The sequence below is a fragment of the Scylla paramamosain genome, chromosome 32 (assembly GCF_035594125.1).
Source record: "Scylla paramamosain isolate STU-SP2022 chromosome 32, ASM3559412v1, whole genome shotgun sequence".
Classification (NCBI taxonomy): Eukaryota; Metazoa; Arthropoda; class Malacostraca; order Decapoda; family Portunidae; genus Scylla; species Scylla paramamosain.
The window spans coordinates 8,231,503-8,248,754 of NC_087182.1; the positions used below are offsets into that span (position 1 = coordinate 8,231,503).

The 17,252-nt window shown below is 41.5% G+C and overlaps 1 protein-coding gene across 1 annotated transcript in view; it reads left to right on the top strand.

The window, feature by feature from the left end:
• Positions 1 to 3,346: 3,346 nt before the first annotated feature.
• Positions 3,347 to 17,252, top strand: part of LOC135089384 (cell adhesion molecule Dscam2-like) — a 14,554-nt gene continuing 648 nt past the window's right edge. The window contains exons 1-10 of the mRNA XM_063984948.1: positions 3,347 to 3,395; positions 3,612 to 3,753; positions 4,136 to 4,255; positions 4,587 to 4,802; positions 5,227 to 5,450; positions 11,610 to 11,888; positions 13,229 to 13,399; positions 14,611 to 14,783; positions 15,364 to 15,688; positions 16,603 to 17,252. The exon at positions 16,603 to 17,252 is cut by the window's right edge and continues 648 nt beyond it. Coding sequence (XP_063841018.1) covers positions 3,347 to 3,395; positions 3,612 to 3,753; positions 4,136 to 4,255; positions 4,587 to 4,802; positions 5,227 to 5,450; positions 11,610 to 11,888; positions 13,229 to 13,399; positions 14,611 to 14,783; positions 15,364 to 15,688; positions 16,603 to 17,072 — 2,169 coding nt within the window. The 3' untranslated portion in view covers positions 17,073 to 17,252. The remainder of the gene's footprint in view (positions 3,396 to 3,611; positions 3,754 to 4,135; positions 4,256 to 4,586; positions 4,803 to 5,226; positions 5,451 to 11,609; positions 11,889 to 13,228; positions 13,400 to 14,610; positions 14,784 to 15,363; positions 15,689 to 16,602) is intronic.

Genomic DNA, 17,252 nt, shown 5'->3' on the forward strand with positions numbered 1-17,252 from the left:
GAGAGACAGAGCTGAAAGAGCTTGACTAGGCAAGGTGCAAGCACGGAGGCACAGTTTTGGAGAACAATAGGAGGGACCCCATCAAGTCTTCCGAGGGTTTAGGCCAGCAAGGGCATGGAAAACATCAATGCGAAGAATTTTAATAGGTAGCATGAAGTAGTCAGAGGGTGGAAGAGAGGGAGGAACAAGCCCAGAATCGTTCAAGGTATAGTTTTTAGCAAAAGTCTGAGCAAAGAGTTCAGCTTTAGAAATAGATGTGATGGCAGTGGTGCCATCTGTTTGAAATAAGGGAGGGAAAGAAGAAGAAGCAAAGTTATTGGAGATATTTTTTGGCTAGATGCCAGAAGTCACGAGGGGAGTTAGATCTTGAAAGGTTTTGACACTTTCAGTTAATGAAGGAGTTTTTGGCTAGTTGGAGAACATACTTGGCATGGTTCCGGGCAGAAATATAAAGTGCATGAGATTCTGGTGATGGAAGGCTTAAGTACCTTTTGTGGGCCACCTCTCTATCATGTATTGCACGAGAACAAGCTGTGTTAAACCAAGGTTTGGAAGGTTTAGGTCGAGAAAGAGTGAGGAATGTACGCCTCCATGCCAGACACTATCACCTCTGTTATGCGCTCAGTACACAAAGACGGGTCTCTGACACGGAAGAAGTAGTCATTCCAAGGAAAATTAGCAGAATACCTCTTCAGGTCCCCCCAACTAGCAGAGGCAAAACTCCAGAGGCATTTTTGCTTAGGGGGATCCTGAGGAGGGATTGGAGCGATAGGACAAGATACAGATATAAGATTGTGATCGAAGGAGCCCAAAGGAGAAGAAAGGGTGACAGCATAAGTAGAAGGATTAGAGGTCAGGAAAAGATCAAGAATGTTGGGCGTATCTCCAAGATGGTCAGGAATACGAGTAGGGTGTTGCACCAATTGCTCTAGGTCGTGGAGGATAGCAAAGTTGAAGGCTAGTTCACCAGGATGGTCAGTGAAAGGAGAGGAAAGCCAAAGCAGGTGGTGAACATTGAAGTCTCCAAGAATAAAGATCTCTGGAAAAGGGAAGAGGGTCAGAATGTGCTCCACTTTCGAAGTTAAGTAGCCAAAGAATTTCTTATAGTCAGAGGAGTTAGGTGATAGGTATACAGCACAAATAAATTTAGTTTGAGAGTGAGTCTGTAGTCGTAGCCAGATGGTGGAAAACTCGGAAGATTCAAGAGCGTGGGCACGAGAGCAGGTTAAGTCATTGCGCACATAAACGCAACATCCAGCTTTGGATCGAAAATGAGGATAGAGAAAGTAGGACGGAACAGAAAAGGGGCTACTGTCAGTTGCCTCAGACACCTGAGTTTCAGTGAGGAAAAGAAGATGAGGTTTAGAAGAGGAGAGGTGGTGTTCTACAGATTGAAAATTAGATCTTAGACCGCGAATGTTGCAGAAGTTAATGAATAAAAGGTTGAGAGGGGTGTCAAGACACTTGGAGCCGTCGACAGAAAGGCAGTCCGACCTGGGGACATTTTTGGTCACCTCTCCAGATGGAGACTCCGAGGCTGGTGTAGGAGTCGCCATGATAATTTTGAAATTTTTGAGTGTAGGGTGTGTGTGTTATTAGGTGCTTGTAGTTTTGTGTGGAGAAAGAGAATTGTCTTTAGAGTTCAAGCTGCGACTGCCCCCTTGTGTTGTGAGACACGAAGGGAAACGTTCAATGAGGTCACAGCTGGGTTTAATGATAATTTCACAGCACCTCCTGAACAGTGCTTTAAACCTCACTGGGAGTAATTATCGTTTTCGGCAGGTGTCTACTGCCTCCTCCACCAATGGAATCTTGTTATGTGTATGCGTATTTCTGGGACGCTACCGATTAGCAGAAGACGATCTCGGCTATAAATGTATCCAGTCTCCAATTTAAGTGATCATGGTCCCGCTATCATATGGGATCCTTTGCTTTATCCAACATCCCTTACATTGCTTTATATCGTATAGCTTATAACAATCTCATGAGGGTTAACATAAGCGTTACTAATTTTTCTTCATTAATCTTTTGTATTACTTTGCGCATGCTGCTTATTTGTTCTCCGTTAGTGTTCCTTTCTGTTAGTACTGCGGAGCGGTGAGGTGTGGGTGGTAACAATGTTGATGTTGTCACTCGCGCCCATCATTTGCATACTCCCACGTGATAATAAAGCAATTTACGAGCCACGAATACAAACAACGCTGCTTTCAGTACAAGGGGAACATGTTTTCACCACGTTACCCCTGACAAATAGCCATCAGAAAGAGAGAGAGAGAGAGAGAGAGAGAGAGAGAGAGAGAGAGAGAGAGAGAGAGAGAGAGAGAGAGAGAGAGAGAGAGATGTGCATAGATGAATCCCAGATGAACTTCATTATACACCTCCGAAGAATATAAGTGAGATAAATACACATTCATAAAACAGTAAAAAAAAAAAAAAAAAATGGGGAAATAAGAACCATAAGCTATCGCCACATAACCCCAGGTCCTCGATGTTAATAACTTGACGTGAGGCGAAAATTTTTCTTAAAAAAAAAAAGAAAGAAAGAAAGAGAGACGGACAAAATAATAAAAAAATCCATCATTTATAAATACACACCTCAACACGCTCTATAATCACTTCTGCCAACATTATTATTCTCTCTCATTCCCGACGCGTCAGGATTGCCAACCCTCCGGCTGCCGCCCCGAGGGAAATCAGGGGTATATATTTTGGGTGACTTAAACACACCAATTATTATGTCAAGCCACCCGCTACTAGCTGGAAATTACTTTTTATTTTTAAGTGAGAGCCATTAAGTATGTTAGAGGATGGAGGAAGGGGAAGGGGTAGAGGGAGAAGGAGGAGGAAGTAGAGGGAGGAGGGATAGGTAGAGAAAGGAGGAGGAAGGAAGGAGATGGTGGTTAAGGAACGTGATGAGAAATTACGAAGAGAAGTTAAGGTAAATTTTAATTATTATTTTATCTCAGATTATTAGAGGTTGAGAGAGAGAGAGAGAGAGAGAGAGAGAGAGAGAGAGAGAGAGAGAGAGAGAGAGAGAGAGAGAGAGAGAGAGAGAGAGAGACTCATTAACTCAGCCGCCAGGTAATCAGTCATAACATACCCCGACACAATAACAAAATATTACACACAAACACACACACACACACACACACACACACATACACACACACACGCACACACACACACACACCGCATAGTGTAGTGGTTAACACGCTCGGCTCCCAACCGGCAGGGCCGGGGTTCGAGTCTCGGGCGCGGCGAGGTAAATGGACGATTCTTGATGTGTAGCCACTGTTCATCTGGCCGCAGGTTCGTACGAGATGTAACCTGAGGGGTTGTGGCCTCGATGTTCCGGCGTAGGGTGTGTGAGTGGTCTCAGTCCTACCCAAGGATTGGTCAGTACGAGCGCTGAACTCTTTTCGCATGGGAGATCGTAGGTGGATGACACACACACACACACACACCACTACACAACTAGTCATCTTTTTATTCTCTCTCTCTCTCTCTCTCTCTCTCTCTCTCTCTCTCTCTGTGTGTGTGTGTGTGTGTGTGTGTGTCATGCCATTCACTCATGACTCACTCAGTCCCCTCATTTCCATTCTCCCGCGCAGTCCCCGCCGGTGTGGCCACGCTGGGGGACCGCGTGGTGGTGACAAGGGGAGATGATGTGAGGTTGGTGTGCCTAACGGTCGGAGAGCCTCGTCCTCCTCTCACATGGACGAAGGATGGACGGAGAATTGAGCCTAGTACGAGGTGGGGTGGTGAGAAGCCTTCGCCTTTGCTATCCTGTCTTGTTCCTTGAGATGAGGTTGAGTAGTTTGTAGTTTATTATTATATATAGTATCGTTAGGTCCGGTAAGTTTTTGTTCTGTGTTTGTTTTATTTATTTATTTTTTCTTCCTAAGAGTGGTATCTCTCTATCTTCATCCATCTATGTATCTATCTGTCTATCCATCTAATTCATCATTTAATTCCAGTGTTTTTTTTCTCTTTCATTCGTTTCTTTTCCTTTTCGATCTGCCTTTTTTTATTCTTTACTATTTTCTTTATTATTTTTCGTGACATCTATTCTACTCGTAAAATCTCATCTCCCATTGACTGCCTCACTTTAAGTTGTTCCTTCCCTCGGTTTTAGGTTTTCTCAGGACGCCGACGGTTCGCTCGTGATTCGCGGGGTGGAGCGAATTGACCGGGGCAACTTCACGTGCTCCATCAACAGCGTGCGGAAACACCCTTATGTGCACACCTCGTCTACGTACACTCTTCATGTGCAAGGTACGAGAGAGAGAGAGAGAGAGAGAGAGAGAGAGAGAGAGAGAGAGAGAGAGAGAGAGAGAGAGAGAGAGAGAGAGAGAGATCTAAGGTATCTTTCTCCTCTACTTTTCTTTTTTTCTTTCTTTATCCGATGTTTTTCATATTCTTATTTTTGTTGTGATTTTCATCTTTCTTTACTTGGTCTTTTTTCTCCTCTCTCCTTGTAATATTGTCTTATTTTTTTTTTCTTATTTATATTTATATTCCTCTTCGTCATCCTCCTCCTCCTCCTCCTCCTCATTTATTCATATTTCGATGTCGTGCCCTTGCAGTTCCACCAAGCGCCCCGTCCGCCCACATTTCGGACGCCACCTCCTCCTCCCTGACGGTGACGTGGGGCAGCAGGAGATACGGGCGGGGCGGCGGTGCGATCGTGGGCGGTGTGGTGGCGGGCGGCGACTGGCGGGGGCTCCTGGCATACGCGGGAGCTTGGTCGCGCCCACTCCCGTTACGTCATCGGGGATTTGCAGTGCGGTGCCGAGTACCAGGTGAAGTGGTGGTGTTTGATTGTGGTGTAACTTAGATCATGTGACGCTGCTCCTTCCACTCTCTCTCTCTCTCTCTCTCTCTCTCTCTCTCTCTCTCTCTCTCTCCTCTCTCTCTCTCTCCTCTCTCTCTCTCTCTCTCTCTCTATTTCATTTTGGTCAGTATTTTATTTCTGGGTGCTTTCTTTAGTTCTTTTGTGGTTTTTTAAAAATTTTTGGTGGTGGAGTTTTGTTTTCTTGTATGTGTTTTTGGATAATCTGCTCTTCTCTCTCTCTCCTCTCTCTCTCTCTCTCTCTCTCTCTCTCTCTCTCTCTCTCTCTCTCTCTCTCTCTCTCTCTCTCTCTCTCTCTCTCTCTCTCTCTCTCTCTCTCTCTCTCTCTCTCTCTCTCTCTCTCTCTCTCTCTCTCACGTCCCTCCCTCCTTCAGGTTTACATCACGGCCAGGACACACGTCGGGGTATCGCCGCCCTCACGCCCACTCACCGCCCACACCTCCGGCTCACCCCCTGTGGCGCCGCCCTCCCGTCAGGTGGCTTCCGGGAACAGCAGTGGCCTGTGGGTGTGGCTGGGGAAGGTGGGCGGACGGTGGCTGTCCCATCACACACTTCACCCTGGAGCTCAAGAGGTCCCGTGACCCAACCTGGACCACTTGTGAGTCTCCTTGTGACCTCCCTGTGACCTGGAGTGTAGCTTGCGACCTCTTCCCTCGTGATCTGAAATACTGTCTTCCTTAGCATCTAATTAAGCTTATACTCTTAAAGACATTGGCTTTTCATGAGGACCATTTTAAAATGCTACAGAAAGGATTAGTTCGATTCGCATGAGTTTTTTTTTTTTGTTCATGATGCAGGATTGTTATATATATATATATATATATATATATATATATATATATATATATATATATATATATATATATATATATATATATATACTATATATGTATGTATATATATATATATATATATATATATATATATATATATATATATATATATATATATATATATATATATATATATATATATATATATATATATATATATATATATATATATATATATATATATATATATATATATATATATATATATATATATATATATATATATATATATATATATATATATATATATATATATATATATATATATATATATATATATATATATATATATATATATATATATATATATATATATATATATATATATCTGTATATGTGTATGTATATATATATATATATATATATATATATATATATATATATATATATATATATATATATATATATATATATATATATATATATATATATATATATATATATATATATATATATATTGTTGCGTGCAGCGAAATAGACAGATGAAGAGGAAGTAAAGAGTAGAAGAGAAGTGGGAGGAAGAAAGATGATGAGAAGAAAGATGCAGGAGAGAGAGGGAGGGTGAGAGCGGAAGTGGGGATGCCTGCTGTGCGATGAATATTTGCCCCCTCTCTCTCAGTTATGTTAAAAGTTTAATACACCCCATTCAGTCTCCTGCCCTGCTTAATTTCAGCATTTTCCCTTTGTTCTCTCATGTTGAACCCCACATATTTTATAATAGGAGAGTCACTCGATGATAACGTAATCAGTTCCCATCCAGCTCTTCTTTGTAGTGATATTTTAAAAAGTAGTCACTTTGTAGAGCGAAGTTATTGTAAGTCTGTGGTGTGTGTGTGTGTGTGTGTGTGTGTGTGTGTGTGTGTGTGTCACCATCCCACTCCTTCTCCTGTACCCCCTTTTTTTTATTTCTTGTCATTTGACTTAGCCCACCCTGTGAGAGTCCCGTGGATGGAGTGGCGTCTCTTATTCGTTGTCTGGTTGCTGGGAGGTGAGGACGTGTGTATTGAGGCAGGGCGAGGCTTGGAGAATTAGCGTGCTTTACCTTTTAGAGGGCGATTAGATTCCTGATATTATTTGCCTAGTATAGCTCCTGCTGATGTTAGGTGAGAGATAAGTGTCTCCCATAGCCTGCCTGTGATTGCCATGCCTCGTAAGTAAAGAGATACCTCCCACAGGGACTCCTCAGCTGTACAGTACTGGCCGAGTATTTGTCATATATGTGAGCGGTCAGTAGACCCTTTTCTGCTTGTGTGGGGAGGTTATTTGTGTATTTGTTGTGCCATTAAATGTTACTGTAATCCAAGGCTCTTTTAAAGGATCTGGACACAGAGGATTATAGGTATGTTGGTGTATAGTGAAACTTTCCTCCCTCCTCAGGCCTTTTCGAGCCCTGCTGTCCAGGAGGCTGTAAACGACACTAATCTGCAAGAGGATATATATAATACTTTGTTGGGCAGTGGGTAGTCTGTTATCAAGGGCGGTTTGCCTACCGAGGTATTACACCTCGACTTTTTAAGTGTGTGCCCTTTGTCATAATTGTCCCTTTCTCAGAACGTGGCTACCAATTATTTCCCAGTTTTTGGAGTGATTTGGCAGTTGTGGTGCATCCTTGCCTGTAGAAGGTGAAACAGGCTGATGACCTTAGTTGTGTAACTCACTACAGGAGGCCAGAAAGCCCCTATAAGTGCCTATTTAAGAACTGCACTGAGCTACGTAGGAGGTAGCTCAGCGGAGCTAGTGAAGATAAAGGTACCTGTGAGAGGGGTGGAACCTGGTGTTGAGACCATCTCTGTACAGGGTGCAAGAGTCTACAAGGTCCTTGTAATCCCCATTATTATATATATATATATATATATATATATATATATATATATATATATATATATATATATATATATATATATATATATATATATATATATATATATATATATATATATATATATAATGCAAGAGGGCCACTGGCAAAGGAAAACAAAAAAAAATAATAAAAAAAGACCAACGTAAATGCCATATATATATATATGTCAGATACAATGATATAAAAACAGAGGATCAGTGTCTTGAAACCTTCCTTTTGAAAGAGTTTAGTTCATAAGGAGGAGGAAATACAGAAGCAGCAGGGAGTTCCAGAGTTTACCAGAAAGAAAGGGATAAATGATTGAGAATATTAGTTGACTCTTGCATTAGAGAGGTGGACAGAATAGGGATGAAAGAAAGAATAAAGCCTTGTGCAGTAAGGCTGCGGGAGAGAAGAGGCATGCAGTTAGCAAGATCAGAAGAGCTTTTAGCGTGAAGGCAGTGGCAGAAGATAGCAAGAGATGCAACTCTGAAGCAATGAGAAAGAGGCTGAAGACAGTCAGTTAGAGCAGAGGAAATGATAAGACGAAAAGCTTTTTTGATTCCACCCTGTCTAAAATAGTGGTATGACTATCAGTTGAATAATGAAAATACACCTTAAAATGCTTTGGATTTTCATGAGGACTATTTTCAAAGTCCACAGAAATTATTAGTACTGTTTGCATGATTTTTTTTTTTTCGTTCATGATGCAGAGTTCTTGTTAAACTATCGATTGGATCATGAAAACACTTTTTTAAAATCTCATATCTATCACTGGTTCCAATTAAAAGTAGTTGTAATAAGATCCGGAAACTTTTCAACGTATGAACCATAATATATTTATTATTTTCTTCCATTGATAAGTGTGTGTAATTCTGCAGTAAGAAAAAACGAGATGACACTAAGCTACTACTACTACTATTATATATATATATATATATATATATATATATATATATATATATATATATATATATATATATATATATATATATATATATATATATATATATATATATATATATATATATATATATATATATATATATATATATATATATATATATATATATATATATATATATATATAGGGTCGTTATCAAAAGAGTAACCCCAGATCAGATTACTCTTCTCATAATGACCCTAAGTGTCTTGATACCTTTCTTCATAAACTTCTGCAACATTCGCGGTCTTAGATCTAATTTTCAATCTGTACAACACCACCTCTCTTCTTCTAAACCTTACCTTCTTTTCCTCACTGAAACACAGTGAGGGGCAACTGACAGTAGCCCCTTTTCTGTTCCCTCCTACTTTCTCTATCCTCATTTTCAATCCAAAGCTGGATGTTGCATTTATATGCGCAATGACTTAACCTGCTTTCGTGCCCACGCTCTTGAAACTTCTGAGTTTTCCACCATCTGGCTATGACTACAGTCACTCTCAAACTAAATTTATCTGTGCTGTATACCTCTCACCTAACTCCTCTGACTATAAGAAATTCTTTGACTACTTAACTTCTAAAGTGGAGCACATTCTGGCTCTCTTCCCTTTTATAGAGATCTCCATTTTTGGAAACTTCAGTGTTCACCACCAGCTTTGGCTTTCCTCTCCCTTCACTGACCATCCTGGTGAACTAGCCTTCAACTTTGCTATCCTCCACGATTCTCCAATTGGTGCAACAACCTACTCGTATTCCTGACCATCTTGGAGATACGCCCAACATTTTTTACCTTTTCCTAACCTCTAATTCTTCTACTTATGCTGTCACCCTCTCTTCTCCGTTGACCTCCTCCGATCATAATCTCATATCTGTACCTTGTCCTATCGCTACAATCCCTCCTCAGGATCGAACTAAGCGGAGGTACGTCTGGCGTTTTGCTTCTGCTAGTTGGGGGGATCCGAGGAGGTATTTTGCTGATTTTCCTTGGAATAACTACTGCTTCCGTGTCAGAGATCCGTCTCTGTGTGCCGAGCGCATAACAGAGGTGATAGTCTCTGGCATGGAGGCGTACATTCATCGTTCTTATTCTCGACCTAAACCTTCCAAACCTTGGTTTAACACTGCTTGTTCTCGTGCAATACATGATAGAGAGATGGTCCACAAAAGGTACTTAAGCCTTCCATCACCAGAATCTCAAGCATTTTATATTTTTACCCATACCAAGTCTGTTCTCCAACTAGCCAAAAACTCTTTCATTAATAGAAAGTGTCAGAATCTTTCAAGATCTAACTCCCCTCGTAACTTTTGGCATCAAGCCAAAAATATCTCCAATAACATTGCTTCTTCTTCTTTCCCTCCTTTATTTCAACCAGATGGCACCACTGCTATCGCATCTATCTCTAAAGATGAACTCTTCGCTTAAACCTTCGCTAAAATTCTATCTTGGACGATTTAGGGCTTGTTTCTTCCTCTCTTCCACCCTCTGACTGCTTCATGCTACGTATTAGAATTCTTCGCAATGATGTTTTTCCATGCCCTCACTGGCCAAAAACCCTTGGAAGACTTATGGACCTGATGGTGTCCCTCCTATTGTTCTCCGAAACTATGCCTCCGTGCTTGCATCTTGCCTAGTCAAACTCAACTCTGTCTGTCAACATCTACCTTTCCTTTTTGCTGGAAGTTTTCTTACATTCAGCCTGTTCCGAAAAAGGGTGACCGTTCTAATCCCTCAAATTACCGTCCTATTGTATTAATTTCCAGCCTATTCATTTATTTTTTAATCTATCCTCAACAGTAAGATTCTTAAACATCTATAACTTCACAGCTTTCTATCTGATCGCCAGTATGGGTTTCGTCAAGACCGCTTTACTGGTGATCTGGATTTCCCTACTTAGTCTTGGTCATCCTCTTTTAGAGATATTGGTGAAATTTTTGCTGTTGCCTTGGACATATCAAAAGCTTCTGATAGAGTCTGGCACAAAGCTTTGATTTCCAAACTACCCTCCTACGGCTTTTATCCTTCTCTCTGTAACTTCATCTCAAGTTTCCTTTTGTATTGCTGCTGTGGTAGACGGTCACTGTTCTTCTCCTAAATATATTAACTGTGGTGTTCTTCTACAGTGAACATCCTCGGTATGTCCTTTACTTATAATCTGAACTGGAAACTTCACATCTTATCTCTAGCTAAAACAACTTCTATGAAGATTTCTCACGCCCCAACTGCTAACTCTGTACAAGGGCCTTATCCGTCCATGTATGAAGTATGCTTCACATGTCTGGGGGGTGGGGGTTCCACTCATACCGCTCTTCTAGACAGGGTGGAATCAAAATCTTTTCGTCTCATCAACTCCTCTCCTCTGACTGACTGTCTTCAACCTCTCTCTCATCGCCGCAATGTTGCATCTCTAGCTACCTTCTACCGCTATTTTCATGCTAACATCTCTTCTGATCTTGCTAACTGCTTTCCTCCCCTCCTTTCGCGGCCTCGCTGCACAAGACTTTATTCTTTTTCTCACCCCTATTCTGTCCATCTCTCTAATGCAAGAGTTAACTAGTATTCTCAATCATTCATCCCTTTCTATGGTAAACTCTGGAACTCTGGAACCTGCCTGTTTCTGCATTTTCACCTTCCTATGACTTGAATTTTTTCAAGAAGAAGGTTTCAAGACACTTATCCTTCAATTTTTTTTGATGACCGCTTTGGACCCTTTTCTGGGACTGGCATCTCTGCGGGCTTTTTTTTTTTTTTTTTTACTGGATTTTTGTTGCCCTTGGCCAGTGTCCCTCCTGCTTAAAAAAAAAAAAAAATATATATATATATATATATATATATATATATATATATATATATATATATATATATTTAGGATATATATATATATATATATATATATATATATATATATATATATATATATATATATATATATATATATATATATATATATATATATATATATATATATATATATATATATATATATATATATATATATATATATATACTCGTATATATATATATATATATAGCTTCGACTACAGTGCATGAAATATTGTCAGTAGCAAGTTAGTGGAGTTCTCAGGTATTCAATGCAACATAAATTATTTTTACTGTCTAAGGCAGTCACCTTCTCCTCCCTGCAGTGGCGAGTAGTCTGGCGCCACAGGAAGTGTACGAGGTGGGCAGTGTGAGCAGCGGCGCCACCTTTGGGCTTCGGCTCACGGCACACAACGCTGCAGGCGCCACAACCACAACCGTCACCGCCAACACGGGTGGAGGGGGCGGGCCTGGTGGTACGGGAGGGCTGGAAGAGGCACCCCCGAATCCCTTTCACGCCGACCCGCGCCTTCTAGCCTCCGCTGCCGCCTCCGCCCTGGCTCTTGCTCTCACCGTGGCTGCTGCCGTGCTCTGCCTCAGGAGACGTAGGTTTACTTTCCCTCGCCTCTCCAACTCGCGCTCCTCTGCGGACTACGATGTAGTGTGGTAGTCACACACACACACACACACACACACACACACACATAGATAAATAGATATATATGGATAGTTTATTGACCACAAGTTACATAATGCACGAAGTAAATACTAAAAGTGAAAAACAGTGAAATCAGATACTAAAACAAAAAGCTGGAAAACATTACAAAACATATGTTAAGCAAAAAGTTCCGAAAAAAATACCTTACGAAAATCACATTGAACGACACACACACACACACACACACACACACACACACACACACACACACACACACACACACACACACACACACACACACACACACACACACACACACACACACACACACACACACACACACACACACACACACACACACACAAGTCAAGTTACATGGAAGTATATACTAACTTTAATTTGCATCTAAAACTTGTGTGATTTTTTCTCGTTCTCTTGATATGTTATAATGTTAGTAATGGAATTGTAATGGATACTGTTCGTTTTTTTTCTATCTTTTACTTCTTTTGGTAGTGCATGGTAGCTATAATGAAATGTTTGTGTTTGATATTCGGCGTCAGATTTCTTTATAATTTATCTCATGGATATGCTGAAAACATTACCGTAGCGTTTTCTGACTCATCTACACTTTGAATAATGCATGAAAACTTTTGATATTTGCTTGCATGACAAGCGAGCGTGCATGTTGTCAATACTTTGTACATTGCATATTACTCCTCTTCTCCTTCATGCTATTAATATATACACATGATACCACTGTATGTGAGCGCCAAAAAGCTATTGATGGCTTCAATCTATAAAAAAAAAAACGCATAACACTTTGATTCTCTTTTCCCCTTTCTGTTTCGTCTCATACCTGTCTCTGTGTGTGTGAGGCGCTGAAGGTACGTGAGCCATGCATGTTCTGATCTGTAATGAGATTGAATGTAGAGTCCTTGCTACTTAACATATTTTCGACTCCCTCCAACTGCGCTTCAGCTTTAAAAATCTTGTATGTCACAGTTCCTCCCTATTTCTCGCTTGGTACGTTTTCCTTTATTTCGAGCTATATTTCTCTTTAAGTCCACTTGCCTCGCTTTCCTACTGTGTCACTCTTTTTTATTAGTTACTGTGAGCCCAAATCCGTAATTTATGTATTATTTATTTCGAGTCCTCTATTTGTTACTGTCTCCACTTCCACCATTCCTCACTCTTTCTCTTCCCTTCTTCCCCTCACTTACTCATTTCCCTTCGCCTCTATCAGCTTTCTCACCTACTAAGGGAATCTAACACACGTAATCCCTCCAGGGTCGACGGCTGGGCAGGGCGGCAGCAGAGGCAGTCAGGACGACCAGGAGGCTGAGGAGAACAAGACCAATCTCTTGCAGCAGAGAGACGCCTACTACGCCACCGTCAAGAAGCCCCAGCCCGTACCTGCCACACTAGAGCGGATACCAGGTACCAGGGAGAAGGAGACAGGTACCCCCGGCTCTCTCCTCTTCTTGCAGTCTTATGAACCCTCTCTCCACAGACCTGTCAGGTTCCTGGTGTGACTGAACCATATTGTGAAACACTTCGCCGCACCTCTACTATTACTACTACTACAAAAAAAAAGAAAAAAAAAAAAAGGTTGAAACCACAGGTTTTTAAGGGTATTTTTTTTTTTACGGCGCTGGTGATTAAGGAAATTTCTAAATGATTAAAATGAAAAACACTCTTGAGAACCCGGCTAATCATCTCAGTGTGCTTTGGAAATAGTCGTTTTGTGTGGTTACAAAAGTGCGTTTTGGGTTGTGGTCTAATTAACCTTTCATTGTTTTTATGTTCACATTTTCTTAATCACAAATCATTCTAGGATGTTTTTGTTTTTTTCTTCTGCAACCACCGCTGGACATGACACTGGCTAGAAATTGGAAAGTCTATTCTTTTCATTTGTTCTTTTTTTCTTTCTTGTAAGCGCTTGTAAATATTTAGTATTGTGCCTTTTGTGCTGTGAATTGTTGTATATCGCAGGGAAAGGATTAATCGGGAGGTCTTTTACTGTGAGTTAGTTCAAGGATGTAAATTCAGTTATATTTGTTCAGGTCTCTATTCAATTTATTCTTTTCAGGTTATGAATGAATGGCATTGATAATGAATATGTACTGGTTCTGTTAATCCGTCACTTCGGTTCCTGTGTTGAACGTGGATTGTTATTATTTTTTATTTATATTTATCTAAGAAGGAAGAGGGGGAAGAAGAAGAGAACGATGATTCATTGAGTGAAATTTCTGGGGCCGCATCGAGATCATAATGGTGTAGAAAAAAAAAAAAAAAATCAGGTTCAAGTATTTATAACCGGATGAACAACTGAATTTCGAACTTCATACCACCATCAGCCTGACAGGTCTGAAGGTCAACTCTATCCTACTCACCCTTACTCACACTTACTGCACTGGTAGTAAACACAAATTCTTGAGCCACCACGCAAACTCCCCAAATCTGCTTAAACTTTCAACCACTTAAGCCTTACGTAACAGTTTGTTTGATTGATTAAATCTAAGATGCAGTAAGAATGATATCACATAGCTCTATACATTAAATACATCAGAATACCAACAATTTGATAAGACAATTCCATTGTCTCCTTGTTTTCATTAGTCAACTTGTCACTCTCTTCACTTCTCTCACGTCACTGCGGCGTTTTTCAGAGTACTCCGAGGACATCTACCCTTACGCCACCTTCCAGCTTGGGGAAGGGCGTGGGGGTGGCGGGGGAGGAGGTGGTGGAGGAGCACCCGAGGACACAGCCACCGCCAAGTTCCAAACCTTTGTGTATCAAGACGCTCGGTACGGCGTGACCGAGGCACGACCACCCACCTCGGTGAGTCCCGTGTGTGTGTGTGTGTGTGTGTGTGAAAGAGAGAGAGAGAGAGAGAGAGAGAGAGAGAGAGAGAGAGAGAGAGAGAGAGAGAGAGAGAGAGAGAGAGAGAGAGAGAAGAAGAAGAAGAAGAAATGGTAAGCTTTAGAAATTTGAAATCACTTTTATTTTTCGTTGTCAAGTTCATAATTTTTAAATGTATCATTATAGGCTTTAGAAATTCGTATAATAATTTATATTTTTCGTTGTCAGATTGATTTAGAAATATATCAGTGTTAACATTTCAAATAAAAGAATTAACAATAACTATCGCAAATCATTAAGATAATCGGAGCATCGTATCTCGTTACCTTAAGTAAAAGCGAAAGTACCAACAACAGCAGCACCGCAACTAGGAAGCAAACGGGAAAAAAGTCACAGGAAAATAATAGACATTCAAAATCAATCATAAAAGGAGAGAGAGAGAAAGAGCAAAGAAAAAAAAAACTATCAATGTGACTACTTTTTCCCTTTGGTTTGACATATTTCCTGTGACTCATTTTCCGGTTGTGTGGCATGCTCGTGACCCCGCCCCGCCCCACAGCCCGATCGCCCGGCACCCACCAGCATCCGTGGGGAGGGCTGGGGGCGGGGGAAAGGGAGAGGCGTGCCGGGGGGGCCGAGGAGTGAGAGTGAAGAGTACGATTCCCTTCAGTCGGACACGGACACCGAACACGCTACATCTTCCCGCACCGAGTCTTCAATCCACCTGGACTCCGCTACCTTGGAGACACACCACGCCCTCCACCTGCCCCTTGACCCTCACCTGGCCACCCTAGAAGCTCCCCCGTCACGCCCCGAGCCCAGCCACGCCTCCTCCCGCGGCCCAGGGGCGTGCAAGGCGTCGACCAACAGGAACATGCATCACAGTGAGTGACAAGGAGGTGTTGTGGCCTTGGTAGGTTGTTGTAGTTGTTGTAGTTATTGTTATGTGGTAGTAGTTTTGCTATTAGATTTTGTGTTGTTTTATCTATTTTTTTTTGTTTGTAATGTACCATATATATATATATATATATATATATATATATATATATATATATATATATATATATATATATATATATATATATATATATATATATATATATATATATATATATATATATATATATTTGCTATGTAAGGGTTCGCTTTGGTTTGGAATGAAATGTTTAAGTTGTCATAGTTTGATATGGTGATGGCAGAAGTAGTAACAATAGTAGTTGTGGTGATAGCAGTAGTTCAGATGAGGGGATCTCCTCTGCTCCTCCTCTCATCTCCACTGTTTTCCTTCTTCTCCTGCCTTATGTATCCTGGGAACTTACTAACATTGCTCTCCTCATCTTCCTAGTTGTTCCTCGTCTCCTTTCTCCTCCTCTTCAATTTCTCCTCTCCCTCCTATTTCCCTAAGTATCAGATAGCAAAGTAACATTCCTCTCTTTTGTCTTTCTTTTTCTCTTTCTATGGAAGTTTGTTAACACTCTTATATCCTCGTCATCTTTCTGATTCTCAATCGTCTTCTTTCTCCTCTTACCCTGATAACTTACTGACACTCTCCTTTGTCTTCCTTTTCCTTTTCTTTCCTTATATACTCGTATTTTGGGAGCTTACTAACACTATCTTCATCCTCCTGATTCTCTTTCGTCTCCTGTCTGCTCCTCCTCCCTCCGCTTTCCGTATGTATTCTAGGAGCTTGTTAACATTTCTCGTTATCTTCCTGATTCTCCCTCGTCTTCTTTCTCCTCATCCTCCTCTTTCCCAAATCTCAGGTAGTTTACTAACACTCTCACTCCGACATCACCAGACCTGATCTACCACGCTCCCGAGTCGAGCACCTCCACCGAGCCGTCTCCTGTGGTGGAGCGCAAGTCGTTCCCACGTAAGCTGGACGTGAGCAAAGTGTCGCGGGCTGGTGGGGCCTTCACCAGCCGGGGCTTAGGCAAGGTCGCCGCCAGCCTCCGGGGAGCCACTGCTTCCTCCTCTAATGCCACACAGGAAACGAGTCTCTGTTTCCCAAAGAAGATGAGCCATGGGTCGTCTTCCGTGGACTCCAAGAGCTCTGAGGACAGCAAGTACGGCTTTACCAGGAAGATCTCCCCTCCTGTCGCCTTCTCCGGTAGCCACAACGAACTCTCCGAGGCAGAGTGTGACCTGGAGACCCGCAAGAGGGCGGCCACGGAGGGAGACGCACCTCCTTACATCGGACACTCGAGGTCACAGTTCAGGTCGTACGTCTCGGCACGAGGCAAGGGGGACTATAGCATCAAAGTTTAGGCAACGACCCGACCCTCCGCCAGGATAGCCAAGTTTTCATGAATTCTTCCCATAGATTACGCCGCCACCGGCACTACTCCCAGTACGCCACTAGGGATGGCTGGGGTATCAAAACATTCCAGCTGTTCATAGGCCAAGCCAATATGGATAAGACATAAGTCCCAGGATATGGATGTTCTT